The 26074-nt window shown below is 35.7% G+C and overlaps 1 protein-coding gene across 1 annotated transcript; it reads left to right on the forward strand.

Moving 5' to 3' along the window:
* Positions 1 to 727: 727 nt before the first annotated feature.
* On the forward strand, positions 728 to 23863 carry ACADM (acyl-CoA dehydrogenase medium chain). Its single transcript, XM_032870126.1, has 12 exons — positions 728 to 815; positions 3721 to 3808; positions 6541 to 6638; positions 6771 to 6840; positions 7430 to 7530; positions 8534 to 8614; positions 10579 to 10709; positions 13483 to 13591; positions 17758 to 17898; positions 18511 to 18606; positions 21660 to 21908; positions 23039 to 23863. Exons 1-12 carry the CDS (start codon positions 786 to 788, stop codon positions 23108 to 23110), a joined length of 1266 nt encoding a protein of 421 aa, XP_032726017.1. The 5' UTR covers positions 728 to 785; the 3' UTR covers positions 23111 to 23863.
* The last annotated feature ends 2211 nt before the right edge of the window (positions 23864 to 26074 follow it).

Consider the following 26074-nt stretch of genomic DNA (forward strand, 5'->3'; position numbering starts at 1 on the left):
CAGGAGCTTTATATAGGCGCATCTTATTTTCAAGAACACTGCACACCCACGCACGTGGGTAGTAATAAATAGCCTCGGGAATATTAGAAAAGGTCAATTTTACCTAAGTGGTTCAATTCCCCTGTTTTTCTTAAGTACAGTCCATCCTTTAGTCTTTGCACCAGAGTCTGACAATAAAGTGCTCTTGGACTACTTAGAGCACAAACGATATGGGTCCAACCGGTTTCCGGGACAAAGGTCAAGGCTGCCGGCCAGGGAGGTATCTTTCCGCCAGGCGTGGGCACACACCGCGCAGAGGTCGCTTGCCGTGCCCTCTCACCCAGATTCCTGCCTGGCCCCGCGCAGCCGGCGGCTCCAGCCACGGAACGCGAATCCCTGGTCCCTCTCAGCATGACCCTTCGCTACCCCCCCCCCCAGAGGTCGCGTTGTCTGAACTCAGGGCTTGAGGGAAACGAAGCCTTTTCGTGGACCACCCCTCGGGACCCATTAGGCCCCAGGAGATCATCAAACACCCTTCTCCCACTTGCCCAAGGTCGTACGGATGTGGCGCCTCAGGCGTCCAGAACGGCGCGCACGCAACTCCTCCCCCCTCTCCCTTCCCCTTCTGCCCACCCCCCCTTTCTGTGCAATCCGCTCCCCTCCCTCCCCACAAACAGCAACGCCGGTGGGCGGGACCAGAGTGTAGGCGGGGCCAGATAGGTCAAGCGCCCCGCGCGGGGGACGACTCTGGCAGTGTCAGCGCCACGGACTGAGTTAGCGTTTGAGTATCCGGACCGGGAGTCAACATGGCAGCGGTGTTTAGGCGTAGCTGCAGGGTGAGAGAGAGCAAGGGTCGGTGGGGTTGGGAATTGGAGGTTGTGGTGTTTGGAAGGGGTGGGAGGGAGGGAAGCCTGGGATGAAAATAGGTGCCTTCCCGGGGTAGGGGGGAGGAGGGACTCCCTCGGACTAATATAGGCGCTGGTCACTTTCAGAATGTCCTTTTTTTTTTTTTTTTTTTTTTTCCCTCCCTCTGGCCGGGGGAACTTTCCAAATATTTACCCCAGGAATCTCACCCTGTCCCGTATGTGAACCTGTCTCTGAACTGGGCGAAAATCTCAGAAAGAGCAAAGGCCTTGTTTTTGCAGTATATTTTTGAGAAAACTCTACTGGCTTGCTATCTCTAGCCCAAGAAGAAATCATAAAAGTAAATTTCATCGTGCATTTGATAATGCTAGAAAGTGTAGATTTCAGACATTCTTGTCTTGGGCGGCTGCATAGTCACCGGGAAAAGGAAAACGAAGCAGCCGCTTCTTGGGATACTTAATATGTTTAATACTTTCTGGTTTTGGACTGTGGAAGAGAACACTTCTGTTCCGTACATTACGAAGTAAAAAGAAGAACCTACCGCAGAATTTTGCTCGAAGCTTGTCTATTCTAGTGTTGTGGCTCACAGATTCTAATTTGTCTCAGTAGATGCTCTATACCTTAAGTATTATTGATATATTAACACAAAGCTGCAATTTAAATGTCATTTATAATTGAGTTAAGGTTGTAATTGTCGCAAGCTCTGAGAAATACTTGTGGAATGTAGACTTAAACCATCCTAAATCCCAACAGTCTACAGTTTCTATATTCTGTGTCCACTGACCCACCTCTCTAAATGGCTAACATTATATATAATTAGCAGATAGATGGGGATTGTTTCCTGGCTGTAGCTATTTTTGTATTTTGTTTTATATAACATTCTCCTGAAAAATAATATGTAAACTTTTTATAAATTATTTTAAATCCACTAATAATTCCCTATTTAAAGTCTTGCAGACTATTTTGTCTGTTTTGTAAGGTCTGATTTTTGTGTACTGGTATCTAAACACACATTTAGAAGAGCCGAGTTTATTTGGTCTGATTTTTGTGGGATGGCGTTTTTCTTTATTCAATGTAATAACCAATTAGGAGACTTAAATTGAAAGAGCAGTATAGCAGGGTGGTTGGTGGTATGGATTCTCTATAGTAAATGTTAGAATTAGAATCCTGGTTCCATTTGAACTTTCTGAGTCTCAGTTTCTTCATATGCAAAATAGGAATAAAAGTAGTGCCTTAATCCTAGGCTTGACTTGGAGATTGAGTGAATTAATATGGGGAATGTGACTGTAAACAAGTATAGGTTTGGTCTATGATGACTGAACAGTAAGGATTAGAGAAACCATGTTTTACTTCCAAAGTAAATTTAATGAAAATTGCAAAGAAAATGTGAATTTTCATGCTCTGTAGTTTTTTTTTTCCCCCAAGTTATAAAGTGTTATTTTGAAAGAGCTATTTAAAGTACTTGACAATCTTGGGGCACCTAGATGGCTCAGTGGGTTAAGCCTCTGCCTTTGGCTCAGGTCATGATCTCAGGGTCCTGGGATTGAGGCCTGCATTGGGCTCTCTGCTCAGCAGGGACCCTGATTCCCCCCCCCCGCCCCGCCTGCCTCTCTGCCTACTTGTGATCTCTCTCTGTCAAATAAATAAATAAAATCTTTTAAAAAAATAAATACTAAAAAAAAATACTTGACGATCTTTATTGTCACTTCAAATGTAGGTGATTCTCTGTATAAGCTTAAGTTGTCACCTACAAAATGGACAGTTTCTTTTTACAGTTTTGAAGAAACATAAGCAACATATGTATACTTATGTTTCAAACATAAGTATATTGTTCAGTTTCTCTTTTCTTTGGAATATTAGAATTGCATAGGGATATTTCCATCAAATCCTTTGAAGTATAAACTATGTTTTGCTGTCAAACATTTTCAGGAAGGAGTTACGGTATGGTTTCCATTAACTTTAATAAATGCAAATGGTTATTTTTGTGTACATTAAATTGTCATGAGTATAAAAATGGACTGCAAAGGAACAATATATATATATCTGATACTTTCTTATACATATTTTAAAAGAAATGGTATATTGCAGATATTAAGAAATGTAGCATAGCAATAGTTTAGAACAGGGTTGGCAAACGTTTTTGTAAAGGGACAGTAAATATTTTCAGGTTTCTGGACCGCATGGTTTCTGATAACTGTACAACTCTGCTGGAAAAGCAGCAATAGACAATATGTTGTTCTAATAAAATTTTATTTACAAAACTGGTGGCTGCCATAGTGTGCTGACCACTGCCTTAGAATATTCTAAAAATGCCTATAGACAACAGCAGAAAATATAGAACACAGTTTTAGGCTAATTTGTTTTGTTGAATGAAGTGAGGTATCTTAGAAAATGGAATCATCCAAGGGGAAGATTCCCAGGCATACCTGTGAGGCTCACCGGACAGAGTATCAAAGTTGATAGACTGGGGAACTCTTGAACACAGTACTATTCCGTCCTATTTTTGTCCCCACCCCAACTTCTCAATCACAAATGACCTAAAGTTTGTGAGATTTCCAGGATAGCAGTCCTATGTCTGCTAATACCCCTGACTATTGTTTGCCTCAGAGATACTCCACTTTAGTACAAATACTGCTGACTAGTGTTATTTTCATTGTTTTTTAAAAAAATTTCTTTTGTAGTAAGTGTTCACACATCTAATACTTGGCTTATTTAATATAGAAATCAAATTATAGTTGAAGGCATTTAAGTAATGACTTAAAAAACTATGCTCTTGAGTATAGTCAAAAAAGTAGCTGTACTCACTTGTAATTGCCAGTATTCTCTTATTTGATGTTTAATTTATCAAATTTATTTTAATAAAATTATCCTTTACAGGTCCTAAAAAGTGTTTCTCGTTTTGACTGGAGATCACAACATACAAAAGCTGCCCTACAGCATGAACCAAAATTGGGATTTAATTTTGGTATGTTTTGTTCTGTCTTTTGACTTTAAACATATTTGTTATATATATGCATTTTTATTGCATTGTATATGTATATGGAATATATTTGTAAATCATCTTAGTAGTGTCTGTCAATAAATAGAACCAATAACCATCCACAGATTTCCAGTCACACCCATTCTTCCTGACCTCTTTTTTTTTTCAGCATAATATTCTATGTAGAGACCTGTGTTAGCAGCAGACATAAATATCTGTGCCCTTTTTCCTAAGTATGTAACCCTAAAATAACAAAGTTACTGATACGTACAGTCTTCAAGTTAGAAATTCGAATGCAAAAGATAATGTTTTGAACACTTAGATACACAGTGCTAGGAACCTGCTAAGAAGCCAAAGCCTGTTTTGACCCTAATATATCTGAACTGCAGTTTTGTTGCTAATGGATAGGATTTAAAGTCCTGGGATCAGGGAGTCATGTGGTTTGGGAAGGAAAAGGCATAAGATCTCCCTTTCCCTTTGCTCTCTATTTTAGTATATGTGCTGCTGAAGCAAGCACACCCTTTGCTCTCTAAAATGCAGATCCTGAGCAAAAAAAAATTGGAATAATAATCCCTATTTTTAGCATCCATCACCTCCTAAAGTGCTTCTTGCTTTAAAATTGTTACCTTTCCTGGGTGCCTGGGTGGCTCAGTGGGTTAAAGCCTCTGCCTTCGGCTCAGGTCATGATCTCAGGGTCCTGGAATCGAGTCCCGCATCGGGCTCTCTGCTCAGCAGGGAGCCTGCTTCCTCCTCTCTCTGCCTGCCTCTCTGCCTACTTGTGATCTGTCTCTGTCAAAGAAATAAATAAAATAAAAAAAAAATTGTTACCTTTCCTTTAGTTAAAAATCCATTTTCTCTGGTTTCTTGGTCTCAGAAAATAATTACAAGGCAGCTCAGATAATTAACTCATACCCTGATAAAAATGACAAGCTCAGAGCTCACCAGGGTTTCATTTTTGGTTTTCATTTTATTTTTTAAGATTGTTAGCTTCTTTACAGTTTTTGAAAGAGAATTAAATGGGAAATTTCAGGCCATGTGAGGACAGCAGCTTGGGGCATTGGATTTTCTCTTACTGTGTTATTAACATAGGTATCATTGCTATTTAGTTTCAGTTTGTCACTTACAGATTCATATTTAGTAGTAAGAAACAAGCTGGAGAAATCTGGTGGTTTGTTGAATAACAAGATGGGATAGATATAGGTGTTCAGGAGTGAGATCATTAAACTTAAGCACCAGGGATAACATCTGTGGGCAATTGTATCTGGCTTTTTCTAAAGTGGAGATAATATCTACAACATGGGATTTATCTGAAGGCTAATATACTGCATATGTAAAGTCCGTAGTACACAGTGACCAGATTTAAGTAGGTTCTAAATAAATAATAGAAACTAGGTCCTTGCCTTCCCTGTCCTTTACTCACCCACAACCTTGGTGTCTGATGGTTCCAATATTAGAAGTAATTGTGATACAGAGAACAGTGACTGAAACTCTGAAGTATACTTTTACTGCTAATTCATGGTAAGACTGTGAGGCTATCATGTCCTCATTCTGAGCTTTTGTTTCCTTATCTATAAAATGAGAGATTTGATTTTAGGCTATTTGATCCAACACCAAAGTTCTCATGTCTTTTACGTTTTATTTCTCATATCCCTATACAAAATGATTATTATAGTCTTGAATATGCTGGCCATTCTTATCTCTTTGTTTTTGTTCTTACTGTTCTTACCTGAAATACCCTATATCTCTTTTAAATCTTACCTATCCTTTGATATTTGACACAACCACATTAAAACCCTATGATAGTGTGGATTTGAAAAAATCCAAATGATCAGCTCCTGTCCTCAGGCCAACCACCACATTCATTTCATTAGTTTTATAACAACAGAACCTCATATTTTTTGCAGTTGAATTAGAGTTCTATCTTACTGTTAACTTTTGAGAAACCCTCCCACCACTTTTACCAGTTTCTTTGTGCTAATTTATAACCTTAAATTATCTGAGTTTAAAGGAAGAGTGAAATTATAGTATTGGTAGTCTTTTTAAAAATTTTCCTTTTTTAAAAAAAATTATTTATTTGAGAGAGAGAGCATGAGCGGGGTGAGGGACAGAGAGAGAAGCAGAGTCCCCGCCTAGCAGGGAGCTCCGTGCAGGGCTTCATGCAGGGCTCGATTCCAGCACTCCCAGATTATGACCTGAGCCAAAGGCAGATGTTTAACTTACTAAGCCACCCAGGCATCCCACATATTGGTATTCTTATATAATACTTTGGAACAAGTTTTACTGGTTTATGGTCACCGAGCATGTCTCATCTCCCTGGTTGGACTGATTCTTGAGATCAGGGAGTATCTTATATTTAGTTTCATCTCAGGATTACTAAACATTTGATAAATCTGCTTAGGAACTAATAACAAGTAAAAACAATTTTTTTTTTTATTCTCACCAATTAGAAGAGAAAAACAAATTTATGTCTGTTACTCATTTGTAAAAGCTAGAAATCTTACCTACGTCCTTTGGTACTTGTATTGACATAGGTTTATTTATATTATATAGTGCAATCTTTCTAGTCCAAAAAGTGTGTTGTGGTCTTTGTGGTTTATTTGTGGACTTTTCTGGTTAATCAAGAGTTAAAGACTCCATTATAAATTTTCACATACTGAGTTCATAGGACTTTTTTCCTCAGCTCATTATCTTGTTTTAATATTTTTTAAATAATTTAGAGCTCACTGAACAGCAAAAAGAGTTTCAAGCTACTGCTCGTAAATTTGCCAGGGAAGAAATAATCCCAGTTGCTGCAGAATACGATAAAAGTGGCGAGGTAGGTGTATGCATTTTAAGGAGAAAAAAGTTGTTTACATTTTTCTTAAGATTTTATAATTGAACTATGTAGATTTTTAATATAATTTGTTTTTTTTTTAAAGGTCTTTTTTACCTTTTTCTTTCCTTTTAGTACCCTGTCCCCCTAATTAAAAGAGCATGGGAACTTGGCTTAATGAATACACACATTCCAGAGAGTTGTGGTAAGTTTTCTTCACATTTTTAATCCTTATAATGCATATGAACAGAGAAAATGGTAAAACTCTACTCATTCTTTCAAATATTAACTGCCATTTATCTTAAGTCATTTATGATAAATGGCTTTCTACCTTTATCTTTCTGTTCAGACTTCAGTATTTGCCTGTTTTGAGAAACCTTGTATTAAGACTTCAAGGCATTTTTCCTTTATAACTCACTTCAACCTTAACTTCATCCTAGACTCTGGTAATTTCTCTTTAGAGTTAGTCAATTTGTTGCATTTGGTTCTACCTTTGATTTTACATTTTGTTCAGACTTTTTTCTATGAGATAGTCACTCCTTCAGGTGAAAGAGTCAAAGTTTTAGCACAGTTGAACCAAATTTTTTACAAAATCAAGTTGAAACAGGAATGCAGGTCCAGATTACAAATAGAAAATTTTTTGAAATATTTAAAACTATTTTAGAGAAGTGTAATTTGTTACTGTGCTAACTAGAACATTTTTTTAGTTTCTTGGTAATTAAAATAGTTCACCTTTATTTCTAATAAGATCTACTACCTATTATAATGGGTCTTAAAATATTTTGATTCTATAGGAGGTCTTGGACTTGGAATTTTTGATGCTTGTTTAATTACTGAAGAATTGGCTTATGGATGCACAGGGGTTCAGACTGCTATTGAAGCAAATTCTTTGGGGGTAAGTTTCTTAGAAAATTAATTGCCTAAGTGAAACTGTACTGCTAGGTTAGGTAAGTTGGCCAACACAATTTTCTTTAAAAGGAATACAGGAGGGGCACCTGGGTGGCTCAGTGGGTTAAAGCCTCTGCCTTCAGCTCAGGTCATGATCCCAGGGTCCTGGGATCGAGCCCTGCATCAGGCTCTCTGCTCAGCGGAGAGCCTGCTTCCCCCTCTCTCTCTGCCTGCTTCTCTGCCTGCTTGTGATCAAATAAATAAAATCTTAAAAAAAAAAAAGGACTACGGGAGGGGCACCTGGATGGATCAGTTGGGCTCTGGTCATGATCCCAGAGTCCTGGGATCCAGCCAGGCATCACATCAGGCTCCCTGCTCAGCGGGGAACCTGCTTCTCCCTCTGTGTGCTGCTCTCCCCGGCTTATGCACTCTTTCTGTCAAATAAATAAAATCTTCTAAAAATAAATGAAAAAAGGAACACAAGATTGTGCAGTGAAGCCTAGAGTTCTTACTGTATAAGTTGATCATTCTGTTCCTGTTGTCCCCAGTAATTGGAGTCCTAGCTGTCCTTGTAGGGAAACTGCCTGCTTTGGCTGCTGTGTCAGTGGCAATTCTTAGGTAAGGGCAAGGCCAAAGACTAGCATTCTGGAGAGAAGGATCAGAAAGGCTTGCTGCCACTGCTGGCAGTGCTGAATTTAGTGAGCAGTTCTTAAGATGTCTGATCATATGTAGCACATTATTTATCCCAAATTTAATTCTTTGTATATGTTACTACAGTGGATTTTTACATATTCCCAACAAGCCCAATATAACTTAATTTTTGAAAATACTAGATTCACAGATTTATTTCCTCTTGGTTTTAACTCTCTTAAAGGAAGAATAAAGGCTAGCCAGTTCTTTGGACTTACCCCTTGGGAGAAAGTAGTACTCTCGTTTTGAATTATAGTGTCTCTGAATTTACATACCTAATAAAATATCTTGCTTTTTTCAATGTCACGTTTCTTTGGTAGCAAATGCCTCTTCTTATTGCTGGAAATGACCAACAACAAAAGAAGTATTTGGGGAGACTCACTGAGGAGCCACTGATGTGTGTGAGTATGTGCAGCTGCTGCTTGGGAACAAGGGTGCTATTTCTACTTTCCAATACATATGTGTACACTGGAATGTAACACATGAAGACAAAAGTTAGCAACATATTTAGGTATAATGGTGTTTCTAGGGTACAAGACAAGTGTCATAATCTCCTAGCTTATTGCCAAGAAAGAAATACTTGCTGTTTAATGGAGCACTCTGCAGTTCAGGACCTGAGTGAGTGTGTCAGGAAGTTCAGACTGAATGTATGACAGTAGGTGTTTGAACTAATAGCCTTTTGAACTAAGAAGAAATTAACGTGACTGAAAAGTTATTCTATTTGTTGAGCAAGTGGCTTGGAAAGAATACAGATTTTATTTAATTCCCTGAGCACTACTCAACAAATATTTAAACTGGATTTTTAAAAGATAGTTATAGGGGCCCCCACCTGGCTCATTCAGTAGAACAGGTGACTCTTGATCACAGGATCATTAGTTCAAGCCCCACACTGTGCGTGGAGCCTACTTACAAAAAAAAAAAAAAAGATATTTATACATATATACACACGCACACTGAGGACCTATTCTGAAATTGTTTTTACATAGGATTTTGAATTTTGTTTATCAGCTGAACAGATTACAATTTAGGGTGTGATTGTGATACCAAAATATAGTAAATTGTTATCAGTTTTGAACTAATTGTGAAAATAGGTCTGAAAGACTAGAAAGTTAAGAATCAAGGTTTCTCTTTTCAGGTACCTTAATTTTAGGCAAACTGCTTAATAAAAATATTTATACAGATTTTTTGATTAATTGGTGACTCTTAAATCAGAGTTTAGTAGGCTGATTCTCAATATTGTCTAAGATTGTGTGACACATTTAGATTGTTTTTCTGTATCCTACATAATACTAGAAATAACCTAAAAAAATTTTAGCATAGAGTTGCTTAGGAGAACCTTCATTAATGCACTGATAAGAATATTTATAATTATTGCTTATAAATAACATATTTCTAAGATAAAAGTCTTTAAAAATAGTTCAAGTATTTTAAATATTTTTTGGCTGTTTTGTGTGTTATATATATATATATATATAAAATATATATATATAAAAATATATGTATATATAAAATACATTTATATAAAAATATAAATAAAATATATATATATAAATAAATTTACTGTATATATAAAAATAAATTTACTGTAGTCCCTATGTTAGAATAGGGAATTAATAAAGGTTAATAAAGGTTTACTATACATTTTTTCCCTGCTAGTATATAATGGCAGTAAATGTACCCAGAGTATGAAATCAAGGGTGAAAATGAAAATAGTCAATTCCCTTACATGCATAGAATTTACATGTTATGGGACTCTGCTACTTTGGAATTACAAACTCTGGGTAACCCTGCATTTATCTCAATGTCATTTGCATTTGTTATTCTGCGTGGAATACACATTCCTTCTTCATCCCCAAAGAATACCTTTTCCTTTTTGAGACTTGATGTGAGCATCACCTTTGGAAAGCTTTTCCTGACACCCTAAAGCTAAACTAGTTTCACAAGACCATTGTGTATGACTGTAGTACTTAGATATGTAATTACAATATAGTTAGTATTCGTCTCCACTATTGTGGAAATCTTGAAGACCGGTCTTTTATCTCTAGTTTTTCCATCTCCTGGTTCATAACCTGGTACATAGTAGATACTAAAGAAACATTTGAATGATTACATGTGAATGAATTAACTTGAAGTTATCTAACATTTTGATTTATATGGTTTATTGATATCCTATATCTAGTTTTAAGTTATATATTAAATGTTGCTACATTTGAGCAGTTTATTTGATTCTCTGAGAATATTTTATTTTTAGGTATTTAAAAATATTTAAAATACTGGCTTCAAAAATAAAATACACTCCTGGTTCTAAACATTCATAATTTAATAATTAAATTTAAATTATTTTTATTGCTTCTATATATTTAAGGCTTACTGCGTAACAGAACCTGTAGCTGGCTCTGATGTAGCTGGTATAAAAACCAAAGCAGAAAGGAAAGGAGATGAATATATTATTAATGGTCAGAAGATGTGGATAACCAATGGAGGAAAAGCTAATTGGTATGTTGTTTAAAACATCTCTATATATTGCTTGTTAATTACTTCATATAAGAATCTTCTCTCTCTCCTTTATTATTAAAGCACCACAATTAAGGTAAGTTTTAGGGGTGCCTGGGGTGGGTCAGTGGGTTAAGCACCTGCCTCTGGCTCAGGTTGTGATCCCAGGGTCCTGGTATCCAGCTGTGGCTCCCTGCTTAGTGGGGAGCCTGCTGCTCCCTCTCTTGCTTTCCCTGCTTATGTTCTCACTCACGGTCTCTCTCTCTGTCAAATAAATAAATAAAATATTTAGAAAAAGTAAGTTTTATTCATGGAACTGGAATGTCCATAAAAGATCATAAATAGTTCAGTTATTTTTAGAAACTATTTTTAAGCCCTGAATTATTTCTTCAACCTAACTCTTCAGAAGTTTAATTTGTAAAAGAAGATAAAACAAAAACACCTGCTCTGGTTGAATGTGAATCCATCTACGTGGCTTAATATCTCCACTGGCTATACTAGCATCTCCTTGGAACTGTTCTCTGAAAACTGTGGAAAAAGGAAAGCCATTGGTATAGTACACTTCTCTGATTCTGAACAACAGGCGAAGACAGTCTTAAAACTCAGATTATCTTTTAGAAAAGACGGAATGTTATTTTAGTAAAATCTAAAGGTCAAAGTGTATAGGTCTAAAAACAATGACGTGAAGTTCAACAAAGGATCATAAAATCACCTGCATAAATAAAAACATTGACGAACCTATTTATACCATTATTTGAGGAAAAAAGATGACAGTAAAATGGATACCTGTAGATTCAGTAGGAATCAACACTGTGATGTCTAAGAAGGTAATGTAATTTCTGGCTGAAATAATAGAAATACAATACAAATGAGGGGAAAAGTGGTAATAGTTCTGTATGACACATTTTAAGACTTGCATTGGCAAAATGGAATAAGTTAAGAAGCAAGTAAGTATCCCTCATTAAGAAGAGTCTAGAAAACATGTCCAGTGAAGAGCAAAGGAATTAAGTTAGTTTAGAAGAATTTTAAAAGTTTTGGAATAACATCACACAGAATAAAGAGCAGTGTTGTACATTTGCTTCAGGAAGCCAGTGGAATTAATGGATCAAAGTTAGAAAAATGGGGCGTCTGGGTGGCTCTGTTGTTAAGCATCTGCCTTCCGTGCAGGTCATGATCCCAGGCTTCTGGGATTGAGCCCTGCATCAGGCCCCCTGCTCAGCGGGAAGCCTGCTTCTCTCCCTCTATCTCCCCTTGCTGTGTTCCCTCTCTCGCTATGTCTCTCTCTGTCAAATAAATAAATTAAAATCTTAAGAAAAAAAGTTAGAAAACTATAGACATAAAAACAAGCTTTCCAACAACAGTGCTGTCCAATGTTGTTGAGTTGTCATGGGAAATAATGTTTTTACCCATCACTGCAAGTATATAGATAGAGACTTCCTAGGATAAGGGTTCGCTGGTGATTGGAATAATGAACTAAATGGGCTGTTCCTCCTCGTCTGCAAAAATTCTGATTCAGTATATGTGTGTGCTCTGTAGCGCAGTTCTCTAGCAGGTAAAACATTATTTCTGGGAATGAGCCTACCAGGAAATTATTTATTTTAAACAGTACCTATCAACCCCTTTATCACTGTCCAGTATTAAGGAGGGCTATATAATTATCTTTAAGTAAGTCATCATGATATCAGAAAGTAATAGAAAAATGAAGGAACTATTACAATTTAACAAGTTGAGAGAAATCTAACAGTGCAATTAGAAGTTTTCATAATTTGGGACGCCTGGGTAGCTCAGTCCATTAAGCCTTTTGGCTTTCGGCTCAGGTCATGATCCCAGGGTCCTGGGATTGAATCCCGCATCAGGCTCCTTGCTCGGCAGGGAGCCTGCTTCTCTCTCCGACTCTGTCTGCCACTGAGCCACCCAGGCGCCCCTATTTAAGGAATTTTTAAAAAATTCTCCTATGTCAGGCTATTTAGAACATAGGTTACATTTAGATGTTTTTACATACCTCATGTTTCACTTTAAAATCAATTCTGGGAGGAGCACCTGGGTGGGCTCAGTGGGTTAAGCATCTTCCTTTGGCTCAGGTCATGATCACAGGGTCCTGGGATCAAACCCTGCATTGGGCTCTCTGCTCAGCGGGGAGCCTGCTTCCCCCTCTCTCTGCCTGCCTCTCTGCCTACTTGTATTCTCTCCCTGTCAAATAAAAAAATAAAATCTTTAAAACATTTTTAAAAAAATCAATTCAGGGAAAAATTCTGGAGGGAAAACCTGGTAAATATTCATAATAATTCAGTGATAACAAAAACAGTGATTTTGCTGCAAAAAGAAGACAGTAGGCAGAATACAGGTGTCTTTATTTCATATATTATTCCTTTCGCAGGCAGCTCTATTTGTTGTCCTTTTCCAGGTAGCTTGTCCCTTAAAGAATCAGACTAGTTTTGGGAAGGGAAAAATGCCATTTCCAATATCATACATACTTTTCTTTTTATATTGTATAATTTTGATATGAGGAATTTTTACTAAGAACTCAGACTACTGAAGAAAAAGTTAAATACTGTATTACGTAAGAAGTAGACCTGGGTTAAAACACTAGCTCTGCCACATTGTAAGTATGTGATTTGGACAAGCTTTTGAGCCTCTCTGATTCTTCATTTCTTAATCTGTAAAATGGGAGAATAATAATTGGAATTGTTGGGAGGACTAAATGAGATAGCTATCACCATGTGTTGTCTATTGATGTCACTATGTTGTCATCATATCCACATTATATATGTATTAGGTATTTCTTATTGGCTCGTTCTGATCCGGATCCAAAGACTCCTGCTAATAGAGCCTTTACTGGATTTATTGTGGAAGCAGATACCCCAGGAGTGCAGATTGGAAGAAAGGTAAAGTGTGTATTTATCGGTGATTAATGCCTCAAATACTATTTTAACTATAAATTTCAGAATTACTCTTTTAGCTTCCTTTATTGAAAACATTTTCTTTGTACTAAGTTGCAGTAAAAATAAAGCTTCCTCCCCTTTTTTTTCTTTTAAGTTTTTAATTCCAGTTAACATATAGTGTTTCAGGTGTACAGGATTCATAGTGGTTCAACACTTCCATACATCACCCCTGTGCTCATCAAGATAGGTTTGCTCTGTAACCCCCATCACATATTTAACCCATCCCTTAAAAGCTATGTTTTGATATTATCAGGTGAAATAGTCTACAGATTATAGCTGAAGATTTTAAGTTGAGAATAATCCTTTTGATTCATGATTTGGAAAACTGGTTGTTCCTGGTGCCAGTCTGTAACAGCTATGAGGTATAATGAAGCAGAAATGCAGCTGCCATTTATGTGGCCTGCCCAATAACGGAGTTTTATATTTCAGAAGATTTTCCCACTCTTTTCCCTTCCTCACAGCAGCCTTTTTGGTAGGATAGCTAGCATTATGCCCACTGTAGTGATTAAAACAATACCCCAGATCATACAACACCAGTAAGAGAAAATTCTGTGCCTGAGGAAAGTATGGGAATGGTAAAGAGCCTTTAATGTGGGAAGGCCAGAAATTTTGTTTAAATAAGAAAAAATAATGTAACATATTTGAGAACTGTTGTAATTTGAATGTGTGGAGATAATTTAGCACTAACATTTAAAGTAGACTAAAGAGAAAAGTTTAAAATTTAGCAAATCAAAGAAGGAAGAAATGAAGTCATTAAAATCATTTTAATGAGAGCTAAGATTATAACTTTGAGACTAGGAAGAGGAAACTTAATTTTACAACTGTAAAACTCTTCTCTGCAAAATGAATTTGTAAAAAAGAAAAGCTAATGATGACCAAATGATGTCTATATTGAAGGGAAAGGGGAAATTTTGGAAGTTTATTAATAGTTACCAAAGGTTACATAATCCTGTTTTATTAAAAGCCATCAGAATCTCTCTGTTGTACTCAAGCCTCTTGAAAATGGAAGCCTTTACGAGAATATGGAAGAGGGGCAACTTCTCTTTGAGGCCACAGAATATTAAAGGTGGAAAATATACACATTATTTCAGTCTGTTCACTGAATGTAGAAAATGAGATCCAAGTAAATGATTTACACACTTAAAGGCAGAGTTGAGATCACTACTAAAGTATCCTAGGAACTCGCCCAATGTGGCTTCTTTTTTTTTTTTTTTTAAACATTTTATTTATTTATTTGACAGAGAGAGAGAGTTCATAAGTAGGCAGAGAGAGAAGGGGAAGCAGGCTTCCTGCCAGAGCAGAGAACCCAATGCGGGGCTTGATCCCAGGACCCTGAGATCATGATCTGAGGTGAAGGCAGAGGCTTAACTCACTGAGCCACCTAGGCACCCCCCCAATGTGGCTTCTAACCCTGTTTTTCTATATTCTCTTTTAAGAGTAGATATTAAAAGTAGACTGTACTTCAGTGTAATTATAGTGAGGTTGTTGTGTATAACAAAGTATAAGTTGTAAGAATGGATGTGCTTCTTCCAAGTAAATGGTTTGTTTTTATTTATGTTCTATTTGTGTTTTCTTTTTAAGGATGGTTGCGAGAAATCTAAAGGCCAAATTTATGGCCATTTCTAGAAAGTGCAAAGGACCTACCAGCTTATACTGTTTTTAGTAGTAAACCCACTAGAGGATTTTATCATGCTATTTCTAGTCTCTTTGTTCCCAATTTTTTCACTTAAAAAATATCTCTAATTCAATAAATATTTATTATTGAGTTCATCCTATATACTAAGCACCATTCTGTTATTGGAGATACCATATGGATCAATACAGACAAAAATCCCTGCCTTTGGGGAGCTCACTTTCTAGTGAGAAAAACAGATAATTATATTATATATATTTAAACCTCCTTAAATCTTTTTTTGAAATATATGGGCATTTTATAGATTTGTGATATTTAATGTTTTTAAAAATGCTTTGTGTTTTATATGTCATCTGGCTTGAGAGGAGAACAGGAAGCATTTTGGTTTTAAATGTGTTAGTGTTTGGAGGTGCCTGGGTAGCGTTGAATCAGTTGAGCGTCAGAGTCTTGGTTTCAGCTCAGATCATGATCTCAGAGTCCTAGGATTGAGCCCCACCACCTTCGTACTCAGAGGGGAGTCTGCTTGGGATTCTTTCTCTCCCTCTTCGTCTACCCCTTCCCCCCCACCCTTGCTCACAAGAGGACAGGCTCTCTCTCTCCCCCCCTCTCTCTTTAAAATAAACCTTTTTTAAAAAATGTTCTAGGGGCACCTGAGTGGCTCAGTGGGTTAAAGCCTCTGCCTTCGGCTCCAGTCATGATCCCAGGGTCCTGGGATCAAGCCCCACATCGGGCTCTTTGCTCGGCAGGGAGCCTGCTTCCTCTTCTCTTTCTGTCTGTCTCTCTGCTACTTGTGATCTCTGTCAAATAAATAAATAAAGATATTTTTTAAAAATGTTCTAGTGTTTGGAGAGAGTCTGGGAAACAGGCTAGAGTGAACCATTTTTGTAAACAGTGTTTTCTCATTATGTTGAGTGAGGGTCTGAGTTACTGATTTATAAAAGACCAAGACAAAAAGACCAAAAAAAAAAAAGAAATGTTGGTTTCTTTCTTGGTAAAACTATATATCTGGTTCTTACCATTTCTTCAAGCCTAGAAGCAGACTACTACTATTAAGGCAAGCAAGTTAAAGAGTTTATTTACAGCTCTGTGCTCCCATTTTCTTTGCTTCTTATGATGTTGATTAAAAATGAGATTAAAATTTTTTTCCTTAAGGATAAGAGTCACCATATCTGCAACTTCCTCTCAGATAATTCAGCAAATAATGCTACTAGTTACACACACAAAAATAGAAATAAAGCAAATGTGACAAAATGATAATTGGTGAGTTGAAATAAAGGGTACATAGGTGTTTGTTACATTACACTTATGGCTTTTTTGTTTGAAAATTTTCAAAATAAAAAGTTGAGGGAATAGTTACTTTGGCAGTTTATTATAAAATTAAATATGCACTTACCACGTACGTAGGTATTTATCCTAGGTATTTATCCAAAGTATTTATCCTAGGTATTTATCCAAGAGAAATGAAAACAAAGGCCTATACACAAATGTTTATAGCAACTTTATATAATTGCTAAAAACTGGAGTGAGAGGGGAATGTCTATCACTGGTGAATAGATAATGGATATAATGTACATCCCCGTAGTGGAATACTACTCAGTAAAAGAAAGAAATTACTGAGCAGCAGCAATATAGGTAGATCTCAAAAGCACTTTGTTAAGTGAAAAGTTAGACACAGAAGACACTTACTACTTGTTATTATCATTCTACTTAACATTACATTCTGGAAAAAGAAAAATTATATGAACAGAAGTCAGATCAGTCATTGCTTCAGGTTGAGAGTAAAGTAAGGGAGTTGACTGAAAGGAAGCACAAGGGAGTTTTAGGGGGTGCTGAAGTATTCTGTATCTTGATTGTGGTAGTGGTTCCACACATATATTTGTCAAAACTGTTAGAGATTTATATGTAAAGAGGGTGAATTTTTCTGTATGTAAATTCCACTTCAGTAAACCTAATTTTAAGAAAGAGTTGACACATTTTTTTGCTAACTCCATTAAGCTAAATTAAGCATCCTGAGTCAGAGTATGTTTGCTAAATGCTTTTCCAGACATTGATGGTAAAAAAGATAGCCTTCAAACATACGAAATTTGCCTTTGTAGTGTAATACGTACATGTAGATCTTTAGACTATTGTTGGTTTCAAAGTTTGTGAAACATTGTTTTAAATTAGGAGTTGACAAACTTGTTTTGTAAATTTCCAGTTTATAGCTATTTTAGATTTTGAGATCCACAAGATTTCTGTCCCAGACTACTCAGTTCTGTTATTGTAGCAAGAAAGTAGCCATAGATAATATGTAAACAAATAGGTAGTGATTCTAGTCCAATAAAGCTTTTTTTTTTTTTTTTACAAAATAGGTATTACAACCCATCGTTTGTTAACCCGTTTTAGATAATTGCAGAAAGTCCTAAAACAGAGGTTAAAGCAAAAATTCATGCTAGCTCAAATAGTGTTCCTTAATATATACTATTTTCCTTATTAGGAATTGAATATGGGTCAGCGATGTTCAGATACAAGAGGAATTGTGTTTGAGGATGTGAGAGTGCCTAAAGAAAATGTTTTAATTGGTGAAGGAGCTGGTTTCAAAATTGCAATGGGTGCTTTTGATAAAACTAGACCTCCAGTAAGTAATATCAGTGACTTGAAAATCTTTGGGGGATCTTTTATCATGGTATATTTTAACATGGTATATTTTAACATGGTATATTTTGTATGTATTTCTTTAACATGGTATATTTTGTATGTATTTCTTTTTTATTTATTTATTTTTTTGGTGTGTATTTCCTTTTTAATATCTAATTAAGGTTGGAGAGATACTGTAATTTTTCTTTTTTAGAATTCTTCAACTGTCTTATTGCCTGTTACAGAAATTACTTTAGCAAATACTGTAGTCACTGCTAAGTTGTTACAGAAAGGCAGTCCATACTTAATCATTCCTGCTGATTGTGCTCATTTCCTGTTCCCTTACTCATTAGGAATAAGTTCCCTAAGAAGCTTTCCCTTGTTGAACAGAAGGAATGACTTTCTAGGCTGTGATCCTCTGCCTCACAAATGCTTTAATTCATAAAAAATATAAATTGAAATGCTTGTTCTCCCCCACCCCTTCTTTTGTTGCCTAAAGGTATAGATCATCTTCTCTTTATATAGTCCTTAACTTAGAATTATAGGCAAATAGTCATTGAACTGTGTTTTAAAAACAATAGGAACTTATGCTTTGTACATGTTAAAATATTAGGTAGCAGCTGGTGCTGTGGGACTAGCACAAAGAGCTTTGGATGAAGCTACCAAGTATGCCCTGGAGAGGAAAACTTTTGGAAAGCTGCTTGTAGAGGTAACTTTGATACTGAACTTGCTGTGTTCAAAGCACTCAGATTAAAATCCAGAGTTTTTACAGTGGACTTCTGTAAGCCACACTGGCCCTTTGCTGTTGTCTTTACCTTTCCTCTCCCCCCACATACCACTTCCTCATTCGTTTTACTAACGAATCTATCTTCGTCACCCAATGTAAAACAACACCTCCCAACACTCTATATACTAATCCCACTTGGGTTTGTTTTCCCCAAAGTTCTTATCACCACTCAACATTATATCATTTATGTGTTTGTTTATTATAAGTCTCTCCTTACTCTCTCATTTGAATGTAAGCACCATATAGGCTATGAATTTCTGTTTTGGTAACCCTTAAACTCCTAGCATTTAGAATACATTTCCACTATGAACTTCTATTTCATCCATTCAACAAATAGTAACTGAACACCTACTATATAAAATACTAGTAATCGGATACTTTCTCTGTTCCAAGCACTATTCTATGGGTTTTACATGTATTAACTCATTTAATCTTCACATTACTGTGGAGTGGGTACTCTTGGTCTCATTTATTGTATGTAAAACTTTAGGTTCACCTAATACGTAATGAAACCAAGATTTGAACACAGTCACTTAAAGAGTCTGTCCTTTTGCATATTACATAAGCTATTTCTGGGAATAGAAAAGAAGTTTGACATAGACTCTGTACTCAGGAACCTTTAACTTTTCTATGGAGATACGATACATATCCTAAAACAAATATTAAGAAATAATATAGAGCTGTATAAGATTAAGTCCCAAGTGAAGGCTCATAGACTGGGTTAGAGAAACCAAAAAGCGAAACTGTCATGGATGGGCCAGACACATTACAGGGATTCTGAGACATTACAGGGATGATGTTTAGAACAGGATTTCTCAGAGCATGGGCTGAAAAGAAACTGAGTGAGACTCACTGGGATTTTTTCATTAACATCTCACAGGAGGAGCATGGGTATGTTAGACCAGGTTGCCAAAGTTGTGGTGATATAAGGGCTTCTATTTATTGCCAGTGGGAATATAATTCACTGTACCTTTTATGAACAACGTTTTGGCATTATATATCAAAAGTGGTTATTCTGCACCTGTATTTCACATGTATCTTTCAGGTTTACTCCCGTATGTGCAATATGACATGTCTATAGCTTATTCATTTCAGCATTGTGTAGAAACTGCCAAATATAGAAACAAACAAAATGTTGATCCACCATACAGTGAAATGATTTACAGCTATAAAAAAAGGTGTAAAGAAGTTCTTTATGTATTACTATAGAAAGCACTCAGCTTTATTGATAAGCAAAGCAAAATGAAGAACCATCAACATGGTAGGCCAACATATGTGTAAAAAAGGGAGAGATTGTAGATGTATTTGTTTATATGTGTTTATAAGATCTCTGAGAAGATGAAAAAATAGCCTGGTTACCTCCAGGAAGGGGAATTAAATGGGGTTGGAGATGGCAGGGATGATAGAAGGAGGAAAGTTCGAACTTCAAACTGGTAGATGTATTACCTATTAAAAAAAAAAAAGTGAAAACTAAAAACTAAAACAAAACTAAAACTAAAACAAAACTAAAACAACTTGAAAGAATCATTGGCTTAGAAGAATGGGCACAATCAGGCAGAAGGAAATAAGGGAGGATATTACTCTTCTTGTTCTATGTAGGAATTATTTATATTGGTTAATAATTGTCTCCTCTTAAGACATATGTACCATGCTACTCTCAAGCAACTTGTCACATTCTGGAATAGTGTGATTTTTAAAAACAGTAAATATGTGAACTTGAACAGCTCAGGTTTTTGTTTTATGTGACATTTGGTGCATATTAGTCTGTACACAGTCATAACTTGTGTGGTTTTTATAACCTCTTAGTCTTCAAAACCCATTTTGGTGTTGCCTATGATACAAAGCATCTTTTTATAATTTTAGTATTCTCATTTCTAAATGCCTATAGGCCTTCTTTAATGTGTATTATTTTAAAGCATATATTCCATTCCATGTTCATTGTAGAATAACTTATGTGATACGGTATAAGCAAATTAAGTAATAAAACTGCTCCATAATCCCATTGTCCAGAGATTATTACAGTGACCATTTTGCTCTGTATTCTTTGTTTCTATGAATATATTTTTCCAAAACTGCAACCATACTGTATATTTGAAATTTTCACTTACCTATACATGGTGAACATATTTCTATCCTATAATAGTTTGGCTGTACACCTAATAGAATACTTACTTTCTTTTATTGCAGGTGTTTGTCTTATGTCTCCTCTTTGATTATGAACTTCTAGAGGGGGGATAAGAAGCATTTTTTTATTTGTCCTTTTCTTGGTGCTTTCCTCTGTCAGCATCTGATAAAGTATCACATCATTTTTCACTGTGCCTATAATAATTTTCTTTAAAAAAAAAATCCCAGCAGGGGCTTCTGGCTAGCTTAGTCAGTAGAGCATGTAACTCCTGAGCATGCCCTTGTGAGTTCAAGCCCCACGCTAGGTGTAGAGTTTACTTAAAAATACATATATACATTAAAAAGAAAAAAAAAGATCCCAGCAGATACCCAGGAGGAGAATATGTATAATTTTTATGGTATTTTTGCCAAAAATACATAACCTCATTCCAGCTCAGAGAAAACATCACAAAAACCTGAATTGGGGGACATTCTACAAAAAAAATAACCACTCGGTATTATTCAGAAGTGCCAGGGTCATAAAAGACAAGGAGAAACTGAAGAATCTTAACAGTCTGGGGAAAACTAAGAAGAAATAACAGTTGAATTTCTGGATGGGATCTTTGAACAGAAAAGGACGTTAGTGGAAAACTTGCCCAAATTTGAATAAAGTATATAGTTTAGTTGATAATACTATAGTAATGTTAATATTCTGTTCTTGATCTTTATACTGTGGTTATGTAATATGTTAACATTAGAGGAAGCAGAGTGTAATTTTTTAAGTCTAAAATTAGTTTTAAAGTTAAAAAAAGTTCTAGGAGAAAAACTTTTAAATAGTTATTATCCTTAAACTTTTTTCTTTCTAATTCTAGCACCAAGGAATATCATTTTTGCTGGCTGAAATGGCAATGAAAGTTGAACTAGCTAGATTGAGTTACCAGAGAGCAGCTTGGGAGGTTGATTCGGGTCGCCGAAATACCTACTATGCCTCTATAGCAAAGGCATTTGCTGCAGATATTGCAAATCAGTTAGCTGCTGATGCTGTGCAGATTTTTGGAGGCAATGGATTTAATACAGAATATCCTGTAGAAAAACTAATGAGGGATGCTAAGATCTATCAGGTAAGGTTAAAAATTATTTTTGTTGTTTATTAGGTAAAAATATTCACAGATGACAAATTATTTAGGGATTTTATGCCATTAGAAATAATAAATTATCATAGGGGAGCCTGGGTACCTCAGTGAGTTAAGCGTCCAACTCTTGATTTCAGCCCAGGTCATGATCTCGGGGTCCTGGGATCAAGCCCCTCATTGGGCTCTGCACAGGGTGTGGAGTCTACTTGAGATTCTCTCTCTGCACCCCCCCCAACATGTTCTCTCTAAATAAACAAATAAAATCTTAAAAAAATAATAAGCTATCATAGATAGCTATAAACCAAAGCTTTAAAAACTAATTAACACAAAAGAATGTTACCTTTAAGTATATGGCGGAGGGAATAGGTTAACAAAGTAAATGGTATAGACATGTAAGTATATGTCTGGATCAGCCATCTTGAATCTTAACATCCTACCTAATTGTAATCCACCCTTTGCTCTCCTAAAAGTATGCATATCATTTAAAATAAACTATTTTATTTTGAATCTTTCTCGATAACTATTGTATCATTTGAAGCCTTATTTGGGAGTAAAACAACTTGGAAGAGATAGTGATAAAGTGATATTAACCATTTGATAGAGGTTCATCTGAGAAGATGAACCATATATAACAAATTGCTGGGGGTAGATGTTTAAACTGGAAGTAAGGACTGGCTACTTAGGAATATCTAAGTTAAACCAAGTCGTTCCAGTCCTTTTTTCTTTAGAAATTCTGTTCCTTAGCAAGAGAGAAAATCTGGTGTAAGACTAAAAATGGAAGATAACTGAAGATGACAACTAGCTAAAAACAGTTCAGAAAAGTTGGATAAATATTTTAGCAACATTAAACTTCAGATTTCCAAACTTTTTGAAATACTGATATCCTTTGATTTTTAAGGTACTCCCAAAATTTTGGTAAATGACTTTTTATAAGAGAATTATATTTTCATGGTTTTACAAAATCAGGTTTCCTAATCTCTATGGATTACAGACCCTATGTATGGTTTGATTCAATTTGGTATTACAATGGAGCTTATGGTACTGTCCAAAATATTAAGTAAGTTGAAGTATTTATGTACTGAAGATATTTCACCTATGTGTATTCTTTTTTCTTGCAGATTTATGAAGGTACAGCACAAATTCAAAGACTTATTATAGCCCGTGAACACATTGGCAGGTATAAAAATTAGACAGAGAGCTATAGAAACATGATTAACTTTTGAGTGATTAGAACACAACCTACTGTTTAAGCTCCAAAGAAGAGAACGAGCTTTAAGACTTTTTCTGCTAAAACTTTAAAATAAGTACTCTTACACCAAACTCATACAGCTGATTCTAATACTAGTTTTCCAATTTTGTTTAACTTTATGACTTGCTTTTTCACAAAAAGAGTAGGCTTCATTAAAGTTATGTGTTATCTTTAGTACTACTGTACTTGAATTAAATTAACCTAGATAAGCACATTTGTTTTGTTACGTTAAGCACTTAAAGTAACAGAAGTTCTTTTGATTTCAGTATTTTTCCAATGACATTTTTGAAAAATGGGCTTATAAAAGTATTCAGAATGTTTCAAAATTTACATTGAGAAAGCATTATAGGATTTGGATGCCATCAGATAACTTGATAGTGTCTTTGTAGACTTAATGGTATTGGGGGAGTTAATTTTACTACAATTTGGAAAGCATTTGTTTTCAGTTTTGTACAATAATACTCAAAAATTTGATGTTCATAATTCTCTCACCATATAATAACCAGAAGTTATTGAAAACCTGTTTAATTCTAAATCTGCATTTTACTTGCCTTATTTAGAAATAAATAAAATCTGCCTTAAAATATTTTTATATGAGTCCTGGTATCTGGGTAGGCTTTGGTCTGTTATATACAATCTCATTTCATGTGCATACATTATAAAAAGAAATAAAATTGTTGAGTGCCTACTAGTATATCTATTTGTATTCTTTCCAGGAAGTTTTGTTACTTCATGTAATAATGTATGCTTGATTTATTTACTGTAATGGAAAAAAGTCATGTTCTGATTTTGAACTCCATAAAGTTACCTCCTCAATTTGTCACTAGATGATATTACTAGACATGTCAAAAAATATAAAATCACGTAAGAAACAAAGTTTGCAAATTTAATATTTCTTTGTAATCTTAAACATCAAATACTGACAAAATGTTATACCAGCTGCTGGTTCTGACACCCAACTGGGCATCCTATGGTTCAATCCTATTCTGACATTAACTCCAAATAGTTAGCATCAGATTCCATGGGTTTAAGGGCTCAGTCCCACCGGCAACACTCACTTCAGGTACAAGTCACACATCCTGGGCCCCCAGGCTGTCCCAAAACAACAATCATAAGGACACTAGTTGGGCTTGAGAAAAACAAGACCCTAGAGAATCCCTTAATGTAGAGATAAAAGAACTAAAAACTAGTCAGGCCAAAATAAAAAATTCCATAACTGAGATGCAAAACTGACTGGATACAATGATGAGGATGAATGAATCAGTGACGTAGAAGATAAAATTATGGAAAATAATGAGGCTGAAAAGAAGAGGGAAAGAAAGATTGGATCACAAATGTTGACTTGGGAAACTCAGTGACTCCTTCAAGCATAACAACATTCATATCATAGGAATCCCAGAAAAGGAAGAGGAAAAAAGGGCAGATTTATTTGAGCAAATGATAGCTGAAAACCTCCCCAATCTGGGGAGGGAAACAGACATTGAAATCCAAGAAGCACAGAGAACGCCCATGAAGTTCAACAAAAACCAGCCATCCCCAAGACATAGTCAACTTCATAGAATACACAGATAAGAATCCTGAAAGCAAGGGAAAAGAAATCCCTAACCTGCAAGTGAAGATAGATCAGATTGGCAGCAGATTGGTCCACAGAAACTTGGCAGACCAGAAGAGAATGGCAGGATATACTCAAAGTACTGACTGGGAGTAATATGCAATCAATAATACTTTACCCAGCAAGGCTGTCATTCAGAATAGAGGGGGAGAGACAAAAAGTTTCCCAGACAAAAACTAAAGTTCATGACCACTAAACCAACCCTGCAAGAAATATTAAAGGGGACTCCTTGAGTGTGGGGGGAAAAAAAATACACCAAAAGCAAAAAAGACTAGAAAGCAACAGAGAACACCAACAGAAATACCACCTTTACAGGTAACACATGGCACTAAATTCATATCTATCAGTCATCACTCAATGTAAATGGACTAAATGCTCCAGTCAAAAGAAATAGGGATTCACAAAATTAAAAAAAAAAAAAAATTCTACATGTGGCCTAAAAGGGACTTGTTTTAGACATAAAGACACCTGTGTATTAAAAAAAAGCAGATAGAAAAAACTCTATCATGTAAATGGACATTGAAAGAAAGCCAGAGTAGCCATACTTAATTCAGATAAACTAGATTTTTAACCCAAAGACCTTAGCAAGAGATGAAGAACATTATATCATGATTAAGGGGTCAATACATCAAAAATATCTAATAATGGTAAATATCCCCCAACTTGGGAGTGCTCAAATATATAAATCAATAACAAATATAAAGAAACTCATTGATAATAATACAATAGTACCCCTACATGTTTTCTAAGAAAAAAAAAAAAGGAAGCAATGGCTTTGAATGACACACAAGACCAAATGAACTTAACAAATATATTCAGAACATTTCATCCTAAAGAAGCATAATATACATTATTTTCAAGTCCAGTTGGCACATTCTCCAGAATAGATCACAAACTATTCACAAATCAGCACTCAACCATTACAAAAGGATTGAGATCATTACCATGTGTATTTTCAGACTACAAACACTATGAAACTTGAAGTCAATGACAAAAATTTGGAAAGACCACAAACACATGGCAATTAAAGACCATCCTACTAAAGAATGGATGGGTTAACCAGGAAATTAAAGATAAAATGAAAAAATACATGGAAACAAATGAAAACATACCAGTCCAAAAACCTTTGGGATGGAGCAAAGGCGATCCTAAGAGGAAAGTTTATTGTGATACAAGCCTACCTCAAGACACAAGAAAAGTATCAAATATACAAGCTTACCTTACACATAAAAGGAGCTAGAAAAGGAATAGCAAATAGAGCCTAAAACTAGCAGAAGAAGGGAAATAATAAAA

Source organism: Lontra canadensis, unplaced genomic scaffold (assembly GCF_010015895.1).
Source record: "Lontra canadensis isolate GAN:19392208 unplaced genomic scaffold, GSC_riverotter_1.0 scaffold40, whole genome shotgun sequence".
Lineage (NCBI taxonomy): Eukaryota > Metazoa > Chordata > Mammalia > Carnivora > Mustelidae > Lontra > Lontra canadensis.

What these genes read in the sequence shown, in the direction of transcription:
- ACADM (XM_032870126.1), top strand. Translation starts at nt 786, where the DNA reads ATGGCAGCGGTGTTTAGGCGTAGCTGCAGG. An exon ending in AATGGAGGAAAAGCTAATTG is followed by an intron (nt 10,710 to 13,482) that starts GTATGTTGTTTA and finishes TATATGTATTAG; the next exon opens with GTATTTCTTATTGGCTCGTT. An exon ending in TTGGAAAGCTGCTTGTAGAG is followed by an intron (nt 18,607 to 21,659) that starts GTAACTTTGATA and finishes TTCTAATTCTAG; the next exon opens with CACCAAGGAATATCATTTTT.